Below are 18,346 nucleotides of genomic sequence, written 5' to 3' on the forward strand. Positions count from 1 at the left end.
CTTTCTGGAGGACAAGATTAGGAACTTTTTTTTTTTTTACTAAACTAAAATGTAAATCGTAATTACTTAGTGTTTGTCTGAGTGACAAGAGTTTTGAAGTTTGGCTGTCAACATGTACTATTGGCAATTTTGTGGAAGTTGCTAATTTACTAGGGTTTTTTCTTATTTACCTGCAAATACTGAGGAGAATAATAAGCAATCTGAGTTTATTCAGATACGTGAGTTCCTTAGTGCCTTGAAATAGTCAACACATTTTCTAACCTGGAACAAATCCCCAAAGCACTTAGAGAAGAATGTATCTACTTTTTCAGTGCATGTGAGGACATGATTAAACATGCTAAATGTATATTTTGGATGTGCATTCATGTTAATCAGTGCCTCTTCATTTTCTAATAATTTTTATCGTAGTTTGTAATTGTTTTGTTTAGAATTAGTGATGAAAGGGACTCACTCTTAAAGGAACTAACTTGAGAAAGCACATATGCTTAGATGGCTTTCCTGTGTTTTCATCCATCAAAGATGTTTATTTGTGAGGTGAAAGAAAAACAAACTTACTTTAGGAGGCTGACTGCATGGCTGAGATGATTATTAGCAGAGGGAAGTGGATAAAAGATTAAGCAACCAAAAGAAAGACAAAAACAAGAACAAAATTGAGTCAGAAAGGAAGAGGAACATGTACAGCATTTCGGAATCATGGCATATTAGAAATTAAAGGGACCCCAGGAAGTCATCTGGTCCAGCTGCCTACTAAAAGTAATCAGCTCTGTAATACCTATAACAGATGGAGACTAGGCAGCCCTGGTGATGGGAAATTCACGGTTTGGCCACAGTCTATCCCATTGTTGGCTGCTTGTGTTGTTGTCTAATACTTTCATTTACTAAAAAAGTCTGTCTTCCAAAAATCTCCCCACCCCGCCAAATCCCATTCCTCGTTCTTCCTTCTGGAGCTACAATAAATAAAACTAATTTTCTTTAACATTTGACCCTTCTTCATGTATTTTAATGCTTTCTTGATCCACCCCCACCTCTAACAATACACACGGGTACATACTAAACTACTCATTTCTTCTGTTTCACATATAATATGGATTGTAAACCCTTTAACTCTGCTGTTGATGTACCCTAGGCCATTGGTCCCTCTTAAAATATGGTGCCTAGAACTAAAGTAACAATCTGCTATGTTATCTGCCCAGACTAGAGTACAGAAGGTTGCTTTTCTTAGCTCTTCTATTAGTCTCTAATAGGAACACAGATGTTTTTGTTCATGTTGCTTTTGTGTAGATTTTATAGATCATTCAGAGGGATTGTTTTTAATTCAGCTCAGGATCTCTACTCTGCATCTGGCGTTCATTTGGCACTAATGTGAAAGGACACCTATTTGTACACCATCTGGGAGAGAAGGGATAGGTCAAAATGCAGAGATTGGTGAGGCTGCTGTGTCAGTAAGATAATTTTACTCTTTAAATAAGATCAAGATATTCCCCTTAACCTAGATAGGCAGAATTTAACTTGAAACTTTTCATACTTTTTTTTTAAATTTCATTGATCTCTTTTTTGTTTTAGCTGCTTCTTAAGTGAGTTGCAGAATGCAATTAAAATCCATCTCCCAGATTCCACAGAACCAGAAACATGTGTTCACTTAAAGAGAGAGGATGAAGAAGAGATGAGGATTGTTGGTATTCCCAAGAGTAAGGGACTAAATGGGTGCCAGGAAGTTAGAGGCTTTTCTGAGTTTCAAGATTCTGGCATTATAGTTAACCCTGTGACTATCAATAAATACCTTAGCCAGGCTTAGTTAATCACAGAGAACCAGAATAATCTGTCTTTGATTCCTGGGGCAGTGGTATGAAGAATTTGCTGGGCCCAGGAGGGGAAACCTATTAGGAAGTTGGAGGATGCTTATTTTAAAAAAATAGTTTCTAGCAATTCATAATTTTGAGAAGTATACTATAAGGTGACAACTACAGTCACAGAGAATAGTTGACAGCAGATGAGATTTCTGGATCATGCTTCTTTATCTTTTCAGTAGTATCCTCACAGGTAGTCTGCCTTGGAATAAAATAGCTAGGAAAGTAGGACCCTGCAAAAAAGGGAAGTTAAAAATAATCAAACTTATGGTACTAACTTTCTCCAAGAGATTTGGAAAGTAATTTTTCTAAAAACATAGCTTACTAGTTAAGAGCTTGAACCATTACCTTAGGCTTTCTGGGTTCAAATCTTTGTTGCTTCATTTACTAGTCTTGGACAGGTTACTTAAATGCTTTTTGTGCTTTATTTTCCCATCTGTAAAAGGAGATAGTAAAAGGGATGTTGTGAAGATTAAATAAGTTAATACAAATGAAGCTTTTAGAACAGAATCTGTACTGAATTATTTTACCTTCTGAGTAAGGTCAGTCTGTTGGACTGGAGCTTTACCAGAAATGTATTTGGACTCACTGATACCAGGATAAAAGCAAATCCCAATAAATAAATAGTGCTTCCCAGCTAAATTTTTTTTTAATATAATTGTTTTAAAAAATATATAATTCTCATTCCTCCAAAAATTCATGCCACTCTGTATAAGTTAGGGGTTTACTATCTATTACATTCTATTATAATTTATTTATTTTTATTCAGTAAGTAATCAGGAGTAAAAAATCTAAGGAAAAATGTCATCATCAACTGCTATTAACAAAAAGGAATTGTTTTTTTAATATGATTTAAGCAGGTAAACACTGTAGGGCAGGAAAAAGTTTTTCCTCAATCCTCTTAGGGTCCCTGGCTGGGTATTAAAATTAAACTGAGAAAGATTAACAGGAGAAAAGCATACAAATTTATTTTATATAAGTTTTGCATGATACAGGAGCCTTTATGTGGAAATGAAGACCCAAAGAAACAGATCTATGTACTTTTATGCTAGGTTTGATGAAGAATAGACAGTCATGGAGGAATATGATATGTAAAAAGAGTATGAGGTGATTGAAGTAAACTGGGGGAAACAGCAAGTTCTGCTTGTTGGAATTCTTCTTGGCATCTCTTTGTCTGCAGAGATAATAATGCTCCTTTCTTCCAGGTATGGGTAGGGTCCCTCATGTGAGGGTTTTATGGCTTGTTGCAGGTAAGAAAGGTGAGAGGGGGAGGAGGTCAGAGTGACCTTTCTGCTTCTGCCATTTTCTCAAACTTCTTGAGCTTAAAATATTCAGTATGCCAAGATGCCAAATTTGGGGGTAGTTTATCTGAACCCCATAAACACCTCAGTGACCATGGTTTATGAAAAGGAAAGAAAATAATTGTGACTTACAGGTACTAGACTTATCTATCAATTTTATTAATATGAAAATACCATAGATCAGGATTTCTGTAGCATGTATTTTCATCAAGACACCCCCCACACATACACGGTTTCCAAACTAGTGAAAATAGAGCCCCTCTGAGAATCATATATACCTTTTTGTCAAATTTTTCTATATTTTTCCTTAGGTTGCCAACTCTAGCATAATAATAAAATTTCATAGATCTTAATTTTTTAAAATATTTTGAGAAGTTTTTCAACTTTTAAAGAGGAGAAACTTAAACTGGTGCAGCCACTATGGAAAACAGTATGGAGGTTTCTCAAAAAACTGAAAATAGAACTACCATATGACCCAGTAATTCCACACCTGGGCATATATCCAAAAAATAATTCGAAAAGATACATGCACCCCAATGTTCTTAGCAGCATTATTTATAGTTGCCAAGATATGGAAGCAACCTAAGTGTCCATCAACAGATGAATGGATAAAGAAGATGTGGTATATATGTACAGTGGAATACTACTCGGCCATAAAAAAGAACAAAATTTTGCCATTTACATCAACATGGATGGACTGGGAGGGCATTATTCTAAGTGGAAGAAGTCAGAGAAAGACAAATACTGTATGATATCACTTACATGTGGAATCTAAAAAGTACAACAAACTACTGGGTATAACAAGAAGGATACTCACAGATACAGGGAACAAACGAGTGGTTACCGGTGGTGGTGGGTGTGGAGCAGTGGGAGGTACACACTGTTGGGTGTTAGATAGGCTCAAGGATGTATTGTACAACATGGGGAATGTAGCCCATATTTTGTAATAACTGTAAATGGAAAGTAACCTTTAAAAAGTGTATAAAAAATAAAAAATATTTTTAAAAAAAGAGGAGAAACTGATATTTTGTAAGGGCAAAACAATTTTCAAAACAGTATGTTATCCCATTTTAATTTAAATGTGTATATTTATTTATGTGAATAAGAAAAATTTTGGGAGACTATCCCAAGAATGTTAAGAGTAAATAAGCATCTATTTCTGACTTTTGAGATTTGGAATAGTTTCAATTTTTCTTTTATAGTTAATCTGTATTTTCAGACTTTTCTGTAGTGAAATACTTACCATTAAAAAAATAAATAAGGAAATATCTTTTTAAATCGTAGATGTGAAAAACTCCTGACTCGATTGCATGTCACTTACGAAGGTACCATAGAAGGAAATGGTCAAGGCATGCTACAGGTAGGAGAATTACAGCAGTGGGGGCGTGGGGGGAAGGGACGACTGTCTCTTGTCAAGCTTCCAACAGCAAAGGAAATATGAAAAGCTGTTTGTTTATCTTCTAAGCTGATTTAATGCAATGAAGCATAATAGCAGAATGGAGAAAAACACCAAACAGATCACCTTGACAGCCTTGGTAATACTGTTATCTGCCGATGTACGTTCTCTGTTTCTTATGTGTGCCTCTTTAAAAAGCCTTTGACAGAAAATCCAAGATCTGGACAACATCAGGCCTCTTGGTTCAGATATAGCTTGTAGATTGACAGTGGAGGAAGTTCCCAGGGTATGGTCTTGACAAGCTGTCACCAGGCAGTTTTGTTCTCTTTCTTTAAAGGCTCTTGCTCTGCCCTAAAAAATGACCAGCTTGAGATGTTTTTCTGCCACCAACTTTGTTTAGGTCTAGGAGGCAGACATCTAAAACGGATTGATAAGAAAGTCCTCTCTCCCATGTGTAATAGTTTTAGGCACATGAGCCAAATATACTTGCCATCTCTTCCCTGTTTCAGAGCAAGTAATTTTTTCCATCTGTCAATCTTTGTTATTACTCTGTGTTCCTGCCATTATGTAAAAAAATATATTTTGGAAAAAGGAGTTAACAAATAAAACACTGTATCTAGCTTTAACTTGTTGTAACACCTAACCTGAACACGTGCTTTCCTTTTGCTTTATAGTGATCTTTTTTAAAAAATCACTAATCAGAGATGAAATGTTAGTGTTTTGTGTTCTTATCTTATTTAGAAGAGCATTGTAATCCTAATTTTCTTTGAAAGAAGCTTGTACACCATCTTGTTTATACTGAGACTAGCTGATTTTTTTCTTAGATCATTATTAAATGCTTATATAGGGTCAGAAGTTAAATAAAGCAGTTGCCTGATAATGGACTATTTGTGTGAATAACTTAATTTTTATTATAAAATGACTAGACTGATTTGCATTTGGCTAGTTATTATATACGTATGCTCTAAGTGCCTACATTTGTTTTAAAATGGCCTTTTATTTAGACATATTTGTATTTAAAATTTTCAGGGGCAAACCATGTTTTGTTTTAAATCATCTCCCAGTGATTAAAATTATAGACCAAAATAATTAGGATAACTGAATTAATATTTGTCCTGTACTTAAATTTTTTAATATTTATATTTAATAAGTCCTTTTTCTTCTATTTAAAACAAAAATTTTGAAATAAGGCTAAAATTTGTTTCGAATGACAATCACTTTTTCCCCCACATTTCCATCTTGACAAGGTTCTTTCCTACATTAACATCTTGGATTACCTGAGGGAAGCTTAATACACATGAAATAAACAAAGCTACTGGTGGTTAGCACCACAGGAATGCTGACCTTTCATTACAGTACAATTCAGCAAGGAGTTATTCAACAACATTCAAGGTTGAGATTCTCCCCACTTCCCTGGAATGTACTGTAGATGAAATGTGAAACCTCAGTAGATTGAAAGAATACCATAAAGGCTTCTATTTATTTTTCTCCCTACCCATGCCATGTATCCCCAGGAGATCAGGGAATATTGTATTGCAGTGCTCCAAATCTCCTTGTGTAGCGTATAAATTGTGTTATCATTTCTCTCTTTTCATCAAGTTATAATTCAGAACTGAGTAAGCTGAACAAGTAGCTTTAAAGTAAAGTGAGTTAGAAAATGGCTAAAAATAAGGAAGCATTCATATGCTTGTTTTCATGTACTGGAACAGGTTTCTCACCTGCAATAGAGAGCGTTTTATTAAGAACTTTTTTAAGTAGTAGAAACTGATTTTCTAAAAGACCCCTGCTTTCAGAGGCATATTGAGTTTAGTGTATTTGTTTCTCTGCATACCTTTTAAGTAATAAATATTGGCCTTTTATTCAAAGAATGAACAGTAGCATGCACATTGAATGTATTTCATTTATCATTTCCAAGTAGTACATAGATTGGATAGAGCTTATCTTTTAAATTTAGTTATGTGTCTTGTTCCAGTAACAATTAAGCTTAGCTGATCTCAAGCCTTCTTTGTTTCTCATTTGTATTCTGAATACCATGATACTTAGCCAGTCTCTCAGTTTTCAAGAGCTGTCCATTTTATTTCCTTGCTGGGTCTCACTTCTTTCCCCACTGACCTATTTGAGGCCCTAGTAGTGCTTGTCTAAACTATTCAGTATTTACCTAGCCAGCCTTTCTGCTTTTACTTTTCCAGTTCATTCTTTAAACTCTAGTCTGAATTACCTTCCTAAAACACAGATACATTTGTTACTTTTCTTCTTAGAATCTTTCCCAGAATCCTCAGAATTAAGTAAAAATTTCTTGGACCCCAGACCAGCTCATTACCAACTTTAACTCTCCACATACTGTACACTGCAGACAGGCATGAGGAATCTGCTTACCACTCTCCTCATACAGCTCTTTACACACTGGTTTTTCCTGTGTCCTTTTGCAGCTATTCCCTTAGCCTGATTGTCAGCAAAATCTCAGTTGAATGCCACATCCTTCTGTAACGCTCCCGTATCCTCCCCATGCGCCAATTTTAGTTAATTGTATTATTTGAAAAGTATCAAATACATCCTAATAGGTTCTTTAATAATCATCTTATCATTCTACTTATGTGCCTCACTCCCATCTAGACTGTAAATGCTATGAAACCAGGAACCACATCTTATTCATCTTTGTATTCCATGGTTCACAGCATAATATGTCATCAATACTTGTTTAATTGAACAGTTTAAGCTATAAATCATCCAATGTATAAATGTATAAAGACTTCATAGGTGACTGTTTCTAATCAGTGGACTAGTATAACCAAAATTATTTTTCTATATAAGCTAAAGTTTTAGTGTTGATTTATTATGCCAGAATATAAACCCAAATGATTCACTTTGGTAACTCATTTCAAGAACTTGTCCAGTCATATTTTTCAGTATTTTCTAAGTTCTTCTGTAGTGAAAGAAGACTACTTTATCTTCTATTAATTTCTCTTTTCACATATAATATTTTTACGTGTCAAAAGATTCATATTCTTTACTCTTTTGTAAAACAGGCTTCACATTACCATTTCTTATAATTGCTTTAGAGATCACAAACAAGTTTTACGAAATCTCATATTTGACAATAGTCTGAAAGTATATGTGAAATAATAGGAAACATATATATTAGTCTCTACAGCCTGTTCTTGGCACAGAGCTCCTAAAACCCTTGTAATCTCCTGAGTGGTAAGAGCACCAGGAGCATCTTTTGTTCTAGTATTTGGTCTTTGACCCCAGTTCCTGACTCAGAGCTCCTAAACCCCTTGGAATTTCCTGAGTGATAGGCATGTCTTTTGTTCTAATGATGCAGCTCTTAGTGGGCTCCTGGGTAGCTTCAGGATGGGGATGGTCACCAGAAAGACTAAGCCATGATTAGAAGTCTGGAACTTTCTGCCCCACCTCCCATCCTCTGGGAAAGGGGGAGAGGGACTGGAGACTCAGTTAATGATCGGTCATGAGAATGTGATGAAGCTTCCATAAAAATTTCAGAAGTACAGGATTTGGAGAGCTTTGGGGTTGGTGAACATGCGGAGGTGCTGGGAGATGACTTGCTTGGAAAGGGCGTGGAAGCTCTGTGCCCCTTCCCACATACCTTGCCCTGTGTGTCTCTACATCTGGCTGTTCATCTGTATCCTTTATTATATCCTTTTTAATAAATCAGTAAATGTAAGTAAGTGTTACCCGGAATTCTGTGAGCTGGTCTAGCAAATCATCAAGCCCCGGGTGGGGTCATGGGAACCCCAATTTATAGCTGGTCAACTAGAAGTACAGGTGACAACCTGGGACTTGAGATTGTCATCTGAACTGGGGCAGTCTTGTAAGACTGAATCCTTAGCCTGTGGGATCTTTCACTAACTCCAGGTAGACAGTGTCAGAACTGAACTGTATTGTAGGACACCTAGCCGGTGTTGCAGAATTGCTTGATGTGTGGAAAATCCACACATCTGGTGTCAGAAGTGTCGAGAGTGTGGTAGTAGTGTGAGAGTAAAGAAGAGACACAGGATTGTGTTTTTCCTAAATAGTATAGAAGCCTCTCTTACATTACTTACTAAATTCTGGTGGTGGGCGGGGGGAGTTGTGTATGACTGTATGTGTACACAAGTTGTGTGTATGTGTGTATGTGTGTAATCTAACTCCCCAAATAGAAAAATCTAAGACAAAGTCAGAAACTATTTCTTACATATTGCCCCATAGAGCCTAGCATACTGTTGGACACATTGGAGTGCATAGTAAGTTTAAGACAAACAAATAATTCTGGCAAGTTGAGTTTGCTTTCTCTTGAGGATTGTGTAACTCACCTTTATCAATAGGAGCTTGGGGATGCCATCATAGTACTCCATAGAAAACTTACATATAGTTTTAAACTAAATTGGAAATATTAATTTATTGAATCTTTGTTGTTAAACTAGATTTTTTTGTCTTCATTTTTCTTCCCCTTAGGTGTATTTTTTTTAAAAAGTTTGCAATGTTTTTGCAGTTTGGGGTTTGCAGTTGAATTTAGAAGGAAGAAATTTTCATCCCTGTATTCTTTCACAAAAGAAAAAAGTTACCAAAAAGGTTAAATCCTAAACTTTTCAAACCTTTAAGGACAAGTGTTTAATTTCCATATTATATAAGAAAGGTACAGGCTATATAGTTTGGAGATACCATGGGTTCGTTTCCAGACCATTGCAAAAAAGCGAGTCACATGAATTTTTTTGGTTTCCCAGTGCATATAAAAGTTACGTTTATACTATACTGTAGTCTTTTAAGTGTCCAATAGCATTATGTCTAAGAAAATGTACATGCCTTAATTAAAAAGTACTTTATTGCTAAAAAAAATGCCAGCCATCATCTGAGCCTTCAGGTCGTGATTTTTTTTGCTGGTGGAGGGTTTGAAATATCTCAAGAATTACCAAAATATGACACAGAGACACAAAGTGAGAAAATGCTATTGGAAAAATGGCACCAATAACCTTGCTAGATGCAGGGTTGCCATTAACATTCAATTTGTAAAAAGTGCAATATCTGTGAAGTGCAGTAAAGCGAATTGCAATAAAATGAGGTATGCCTGTATAATTATATTAAAGTCATATGAAGTACATAAATGGAAATTGAGTAGAGAGTGGTGGAGAAGTGATCTTGAAACCTTTCCAGATAAAAACCTCCCATGATTTGTGGCCCTTGGAGCACAGGTAAGGTTTATAAACAAGAGTCCATATAATTACATTGAGGCTTTTGCCTAAAACTCTATTTTCCATGTTCCTTCTAACATTTTGGAATCCAAAGAAATATCCAGAGATGTTAACTGCAGTGAGGTGGAAAGAGTGCAGTCAACCACAATCTGTTCTCCCTGGGAAGATTACTAATTTGGGGATTGATTTATGTGGGAAAGGAAAGGAAGATCAGAGCTTAGAGGGAGTATACTTCTTTATCATATATGTAGGTATTTTAAATTGTCATTTAACATGCCACATTTTCCCAAATAGGTGGATTTTGCAAACCGTTTTGTTGGAGGTGGTGTAACCAGTGCAGGACTTGTGCAAGAAGAAATCCGCTTTTTAATCAACCCTGAGTTGATTGTTTCACGGCTCTTCACTGAGGTGCTGGATCACAATGAATGTCTTATCATCACAGGTTAGTTTTGAGAAGTCTGGACAATGGGGTAGTGTTCCCCATCTGTGACGATCTATCATGAAGACTAGAGGCCACTCAGATGGTAGCTTTTCTCTACCGTGGGCATTAGTCCCAATATTTTAATTCATTAATTTATACTTGTTCTTATTAAATTATTACAGTTTCATTTTAATAATCTTGAGTAAGACATTTTATCCCCACTTTTTCTTTCTTGGTATCTTTATCTGAGGAACAAGGGTAAAAATGATTAAACTACTCTCCAGTTTGAAATTTTATGATATGGTGTCCTTAAAAAGAAGATAGTGATATGTCTTTGAGCATGTATCCTATTATTATTCTTCCATTATATTTCCAAAGTGATTTTTTGTACTTCAGTATGAACACACTATGTAAGTATAAAAAACAGTTACAGTGCTTGGAGAGAGTCAGTACAACAGTGAGCTTTATAGAAGGGAAATAAATCAGTAGCCTTATGTTTATTCTAATTTCTAACCCTAAGAGAAAAAGTGTGATTATCTTAGTGCCTCTCTTTGATTTAAGTTATTATGGGAGGAGGAGAGAAGGAAACATAGTCAAATTTATACTTTAGGCCTATTAATCAAGATTTACATTTTTTTTCCTTAAGTTTCTTTAGATTGCAATATCACTATGTCAGAGTATTTTCTCGTGTGTAATTTACCAGAAAAATTGATGATTAACTCATAACTCTTAAGAAACTCTTAATCAGCCACTGTAGGGAAGTTAAGCCTTTTATTCAGGTACCTAAAAGAACATTCCCATATAAAAGCCATAATCAGCCATCAATTGCTGATGTTTTTTTCTTTCTGCAAAGGAGGATTTCTTATTTCCTCTTTGAATCTATTGCCACTTTGAGATTAGTATAGGAGACTAACAGGCTAAGTGTAGGAGAATTTGGTTGATTGTTATTTTCAAAGATTACAATGGGATGAAAACCATCCTCTGTTAGTTTTATCAAATGTATAACTCAACTAATTTATGTCCAAAGAGGTACATGACAGAACTAAGACTGTGAGACCACACATCTCAGATACATTTGTAGGCAGCCTTCAGGATAGCATCTAAATTTTGTCCCTTATGTTTTGCTTTCAGGATTCCCTCTTTGTCTTTCAACTGTTTATGATGTGTATAGGTGTGGATCTCTTTAACTTTATCCTGTTTGGGTTCATTGAATGTCTTGAATGTTTAGATACATTTGGTAAATTTTTGGCCATTATTTCTTCAAGTATTCTTTCTGTCCCTTTCTCTTCTCTCCTTCTGAGACTCCTGTTATGCATGTGTTGGTACATTTGGTGATGTCCCATTGGTCTCTGAAGCTCTGTTCATTTTTCTTCATTCTTTTTGTTTCTCAGACTGGATAATTTCTACTGACCTATCTTCAAGTTCACTGATTCTTCTGTCTGCTCTAATCTGCTTTTTAATCCCCTCAGTGAAATTTTTATTCCAGTTATTATGCTTTTCAACTATAGAATTTCTATTTCATTCTTTTTAAAAATAATTTTTATCTCTATTGAGACTCTATTTGTGAGGCATTATTCTTATATTTTCATTTAGTTCTTTAGACATAATTTCCTTTAGTTTTTTTTAATGGATGTAAAACAGCTGACTTAAAGTTTCTGTTTAGTAAGTCCAACATCTGGGCTCCTCAGGGTGGGTCAGTTACTAATGAATACTTTTTTTCCCTGAGTATGGACCCTACTTTCTCATTTCTTTGCATGTCTCAATTTTTTTGTTGAAAACTGGACATTTTAAATGGGCCAACTCTTGAAATCAGATTTTCTCCTTTTCCCAGAGTTTGTTTTTGTTGCTGTTTGTTTAGTGACTTTCCTAATCTGGTTCTGTGAAGACTGTATTCTTTTTCATGTGTAGCCACTAAAGTCTCTGCTTGGTTAGATTAGTAGTTACCTAATGATTGGACAGAGATTTTCTTAAATGCCTAGAGCCAGTAAGTCAGTCTTCGCCAAAGGGCTCGGTGTATATGTTGGGGCCTACCTTCAACACTCCACCAGGCAGTTGACACTTCCTTCCTGCTTGCACAGAGCCTCAAGATCAGAGTGAGGGGAGAGGTCAGGACCTTCTCAGGTCTTTCTTGAGCCTGTGTACAGCCATGGGCATGTGTGTAGACGTCTGGATTCCCGAGGGTACTTAGAACTTTTCAAAGTCCCATAAGTACTTCTCATTCCTTAGCTTTTCCTCTGAAGCTTTTTGGTTAGCCTATTTACCCCAACTGTAATCTAATGCCTCAGGCAGCTACACTGTTAAACAGTTGACTATAATTGTTTTCAACAAACACCCCTGGGAATTAGGCTTTTCACCCTGGACGAAGTCTAAGTCTGGTCAAATAAAGACAGCCTTGTGAGTGAGGTCTTCCAGGGAACCACCAGACAGGTCAGATGATTACAGTTCTTTGAGAATGGGGCTTTGAAGGAGCTTCAACCCTTCTCTGCCCCCTCTGGTGGCAACCAGGCTGCTTTGATTACAGGCTGTTGGTTTTTAAGGCTACTACAGAGCTTGGGAAAGTGGAATAGGAATAGGGCAAGTTAAAACACCATACAACTCACTGTGTTTACCAATATTCAGCCAATTTTTCTTTAATAAACACTCCTCAGACTGCTGCAAGCCTTTGGTTAATTCCCACAGTTCAGAAAAAGATGATTCTTAGAAGTTTTGCCAGTGTTCTCATTATTTTTATGCAGGAAAGAGTTCTCCGAGATTTTTACTCCATTGTTTTTGTTGATGTGTCCGTATCTTTGATAAGTGCTTGTGGATAAAAGGGCTTTCAATGAGTTATTCCACATCTTTTAGATAATCCTATATTATTTCTTATAATATACTTTTGATTCTGCTGTTTTGGTGAGATAAGGCAAAAAATAAAAATTGTTGTTTGAGTTTATGTAGGAAGTTTAGAACTTCAGCAAAGGAATTTCTTCTTTGATAGAACTGCAGCTATTTGAAGTTAATAACCTGAAGTATTTCATCCAGAATTCTGAGGTTGTGATCCAAACTGTAGTGAAACAGAAAGATAAAACCCTTTTATTCTCAGCATTGTCTCAACTCACATATTGGTTGTCTATCTGCATTTGTTGTTTATTATGTATGCAGATAAGAAGGGTGTAGTTAGAAGTTGTTAGGGTAGAAAAGAGTGTAAGGAATTACAGAACAAAAAAATTAAACTGTCATAAATCCATTGTTGGGCAAATGAATACTTTGAATATTGATCTCAGACAGTTTTAGAGAGCACTGAAGTTCTGGAATGTGACCGTCTCCAGCATTTGGGTGTATCAAATAATACTTTAAAAGATTTTTAATTTTTAGCAGTTAAGCTAGATTTGAATTGAAGACTCAGAACAAAATATCCCATCAGTTTTTTAGGATGAATTTACATTCTTGAAATAAAAAAGTTGGTAGAATGCAGGGCATTTTAACTCAAAGCTAATTTGTTTCATTTGCTTCACTTCTGTTGTACTAGGGAAGTAAGTCCCTTGTCATCTCCCATTAATGTTTCTATAAATAAAGGATGTAATTTCCTTGGTAATAGTAAAAGGAAAACATTAGACTTTTTTTCTTTTTTAAGGATAGTTTGTCCCCAATCTAAAAAAGCATCATCTCTCTGGAGTTATATCTGGTCTCTAACTTACCTGCAGCCATTGTAAAATAGATGGAAAATTGCAGATCCATGACTCACCTTCACACCTGTAATTACCTCAGGCTAAGGACACCCGGGGTGACTTTTAACTCAGCATTTTTTCCCCATATCCACTTAACTCTATTATAGTGCCTCCTAATTAATATCTGTGATGTGATGTTCCCTTAATGGAAATGGCCATTTCATCATCTATTTGATGCTGGATTTCTGCCATCTCCCTTCTTAGGAGACTCTTAAGTATGCACTGCAGTCTATCTGCCTGATCAATTCCATTCCTTCAATGATTCAACCAGGCTCAGTGAGCTAATGGCTGTGACTGTGCTGCCTGAATCTGTAGAAGAGTTTGAGAAATTGGAAATAAATTAAATTTATCATCATTGTGGGGCATCTGGTTGGTATCAGACTTTTAAATGAATATGAAACAGGTCATGTAAACAGGCAAATACTTTTATCCAAACAGTGTTATCCCTCTACTTGCTGTGATCCTCCCTGGAGCAGTCATGAGTTAAAACCTTTCAGTAAGTATAGATTGAGGAAAAGAATTAAAACTCCAATCTTCCCCTTTTTTCCCCTCTCTCGTGTTCCTTCACAACATCCAGTAAAAGCTTCAATACTAAAAGGTGTTACTGTGGTGCTGGGAGATTATTTTGTTGTTTCTGTTTGGTGAGAACATAAAGCAGATGCCTAGACATGAAACTTACTGAGCAGAATGTTGACACATTTAATATAAAACCTGCCCTCTAGTGAATCAAATCGTCCCAAACACCACAGGTCCTTATATCTTTTGGGAGTGTCAGCAGAACTGATAGAAAAGACAAAAGCAGACACCACTGCTTATGGTACTGGTACTTTTCATAGAGTTAAGAACACTAGAGGTGCCCATCACTACAAAAACAGCCCAGTGCTTACTAAATGACACCAGCTCATTGGGAAAGATCCAAATAAAGTTGGAGTTTGGCTTTTCTTAATTTTTATTAATCATGGGAATGAAAGGCAAGAGTTTTTTTCTGCTGCATAATCACCACTGTTTTAATGATACTAATAAAAGTGGGGTAGATGGTTTTTGTATAAATCTTCTTTCTAAGGGCGTAACGCATTAGTAAGTAGAATTTCTTTAATCTCCAAATATTTTTTGCGTGTTCATGATAAACTTTCATTACTAGTAAAAGAAAATAAGAATTTTTCTTACTACTATAAAGTCTAAGAACTCATAAAGTTGTAATGAGCTGTTAAAAAGATTTAAATGGGTTCCTTAAAAGTTTTTAACTTAGGTGAAAGTTTGTCTTTGTGTATGAAGTCTTAAGGCTATATTCCTAGAGAGAGCTATCACAAAGGTCATTGTCTTCTGTCTCTTCTTTGCTGTTATCACTGTTCACCTTTGCATTTTCAGAGAAGTTTATCAGCAAATTTAAACTTAAAGCAAGCTAAGGGCATTTGTTTTTCAGAACAAACAACATAATTTTGAAAGATGTTTACTTAGAAAACTCAGGATTTAATTTGTTTAGAGCAAAAGCATCTGTATGTGCATTTTTGATTTCCCAAACCTGAAGGAAATAAACCTAACCTTGTTTCTCTTAGGAGAGAAGACAAAAACCATCCTAATTTGAAATAGAAGTTGATCATTGATATTTTATATTTTTCAACCACTTTTCAAAAGACAGAAGAGGTGTTTATTTGCATAATTAAGAGATCAGAGTAGGCATTATTATTGTTATTATTATTATTAATAATAATAAACAGGGAAAATGAGGCGTGTCCACTGCAGGGCAAAAAGCAAAAGAACAGGACTATTCCCGGCTGTCTTTATTCCCAGTCAGGCCAGTAGACCACGTGTCTTTTAAACCCCACATAAATAGAGTCATATATCTTTGGCTTCTCTACTCCCTTACAAAGTTAAGTCTGATGACACCAGTACCAACCTGTGTATGGTATTGAAGGATTTTAAACTCGTCTTATTTGGTTTTCCAAGCTATTCTATGAGGTAAACAATATAAGAATATTGACAAGCCTAATTTTTAGATGTTGAGATGAAGTCCAATGAGATTTGGTTACTTAAGGATTCACTTTGGGTTCCTCGTGACTCTTAATATCAGTGTGGTGCTCTTTTTGCCATGCCACACTGTCTTTGTAAATGAATTTTTTAATATGTCAATTATGTAATACTTAGTCCAGATTAAGTATTTCTGGACTCATTATTTTAACCTCAGTGTTCTTCCTGTTTTGCTCCTTAATTATGTTTATGCAGCAAGTACTTACTCAACTGCTTCTATATTTTTGCATTACAAGATGCTAATGTAGGCACACATGTTAATAATACATAATCCCTGCCCTTGAGAAGCTGTCAGTCTAGTGAAGGAGTCAGATTATTGAGGTATAATTGACATACAACAAACCGTATATATTTAAAGTGTGCAGTTAGGTAAGTTTTGACATATGGCTATGCACATGAAGCCATCTTTTTGCCTATGTTTTAATTGGGTTGTTTGTTTTTTTATTCTTGAGTTTGGAAGTGCTTTATATATTTTAGGTAAGTCTTTTATCAGACATACGAAGTATGTCTTTTCATTATCTTAACAATGACTTTTGAAAAACAGAAGTTTCTAATTTTGAAGTCTAATTTATTAATTTGGGTTTTTGTTTTTTTGGTTTTTTTGGTTCTTTCTGGTTTGATTACTGTAGCTTTATAATAATTCTTGAAATCAGGCAGTGTGAGTCCTCTAACTTTGTTCTTCTTCAGAGTTGTTTGTTGAATTTCAGAATGAGTTTGTCAATATCTACAAAAAAGCTTGATGAATTTTAATTAAGATTGTTTTGAATCTATAGATCAATTTAGGAAGATGACTCTTTAAAAACATTTTATTGAAGTATAGTTGATTTACAATGTTGTATTAATTTCTTCTGTACAGCAAAGTGACTCAATTATACACACACACACACACACACACACATATTTTCATATTCTTTTCCATTATGGTTTGTCAGAGGATATTGAATATAGTTCCCTGTGCTATACAATAGGACCTTGTTCTTTATCCATCCTACATATAATAGTTTGCCTCTGCTAATCCCAAACTCCCATTCTTTCCCTCTCCTATCCCTTCTCCTTGGCAATCACAGTCTGTTCTCCATAGAGTCTGTTTCTGTTTTGTAGATATGTTCATTTGTGTCATATTTTAGATTCCACATATATGTGATATCATATGGTATTTGTCTTTCTCTGACTTACTTCGCTTAGTATGATAATCTCTAGGTCCATCCATGTTGCTGTAAATGGCATTATATCATTCTTTTTGATGGCTGAGTAATAGTCCATTATATATATATGGACTATATATAAATACCACGTCTTCTTTATCCATTCATCTGTCAATGGACATTTTGGTTGTTTCCATGTCTTGGCTATTGTAAATAGTGCTGCTATGAACATAGGGGTGCATATATCATTTTGAATTATAGTTTTGTCTGGGTATATGCCCAGGAGTGGGATTGCTAGATCATACGGCAACTCTATTTTTAGTTTTTTGAGGAACCTCCATACTGTTCTCCATAGTGGCTGCACCAATTTACATTCCCACGAACAGTGTTAGAGGGTTCCCTTTTTTCCATACCCTCTGCAGCATTTGTTATTTGTAGACTTTTTAATGATGGCCATTCTGACCATTGTGAGGTGGTACCTCATTGTAGTTTTGATTTGCATTTCTCTTATAATTAGAAATGTTGAGCATCTTTTCGTGCACCTATTGGCCATCTGTATGTGGGAAAACTTGACTTCTTAACAATATTTAGTCTTCGACACATGAATGAGATATCTTTATGTTTATTTAGGTCTTATTTTATTTCTCTCAGTCATATTACATACTTTTTATTGTATACTTCTTTTACATTTTCTCAGACTTATCTCTAAGTATTTCATATTTTTTGTTATTGTAAATGTAGTTTTAAAATTTCAGTTTTTGACTGCTCGTTGATACTGTGTAGAAATATAATTGATTTGCAGATTGCAATTTAATATGTTAATTGCTCTGCTGATGCTGTATGCAGAGTACTGCAGAGCACAAAGAAGGAACAACCAACTCTACTTACAGTGTCAAGGAAGCCTGACATAAGAAAACATTAATTCTGTAGTTATTTTCTTGATTTGTAGCAGACTATCTTACCCAAAATACTAGGTGAATTTATAGTAATTAAACTGTAAATTATTTAAAATTTTGAAAAATTATTTTTAAGAAACAGTGTGCTCAGTAATAGACTAGAAACTCTAGTATTGAGTTTAAATCTTTTAAGTTTTTATTATGGAATATTTTAATCATTTATAAAAATAGAATAGTATTTTTCATAGCTTTATTTAATATTTACTTATATTGTATATCTATGTTTATATTTGTGTATGTATGAAAATTTTCAGATGTACAGAAAAGTTGCAAGAATAATACAAGGAATTTCCATATAATTTTCACCCAGATTCACCAGTTTACATTTCTGCCCCATCTGCTATATCATTCTTTCTCTA

The 18,346-nt window shown here is 35.0% G+C and overlaps 1 protein-coding gene across 4 annotated transcripts in view; it reads left to right on the top strand.

Moving 5' to 3' along the window:
• Positions 1-18,346, top strand: part of PARG (poly(ADP-ribose) glycohydrolase) — a 113,680-nt gene that overhangs the window by 68,730 nt on the left and 26,604 nt on the right. For all 4 annotated transcript variants that reach the window (XM_036827984.1, XM_036827982.1, XM_036827985.1 and 1 more), the window contains 2 exons: positions 4,433-4,508; positions 10,025-10,172. In XM_036827984.1, the coding sequence (XP_036683879.1) occupies positions 4,433-4,508; positions 10,025-10,172 (224 nt within the window). The remainder of the gene's footprint in view (positions 1-4,432; positions 4,509-10,024; positions 10,173-18,346) is intronic.

Source organism: Balaenoptera musculus, chromosome 16, assembly GCF_009873245.2.
Source record: "Balaenoptera musculus isolate JJ_BM4_2016_0621 chromosome 16, mBalMus1.pri.v3, whole genome shotgun sequence".
NCBI lineage: Eukaryota > Metazoa > Chordata > Mammalia > Artiodactyla > Balaenopteridae > Balaenoptera > Balaenoptera musculus.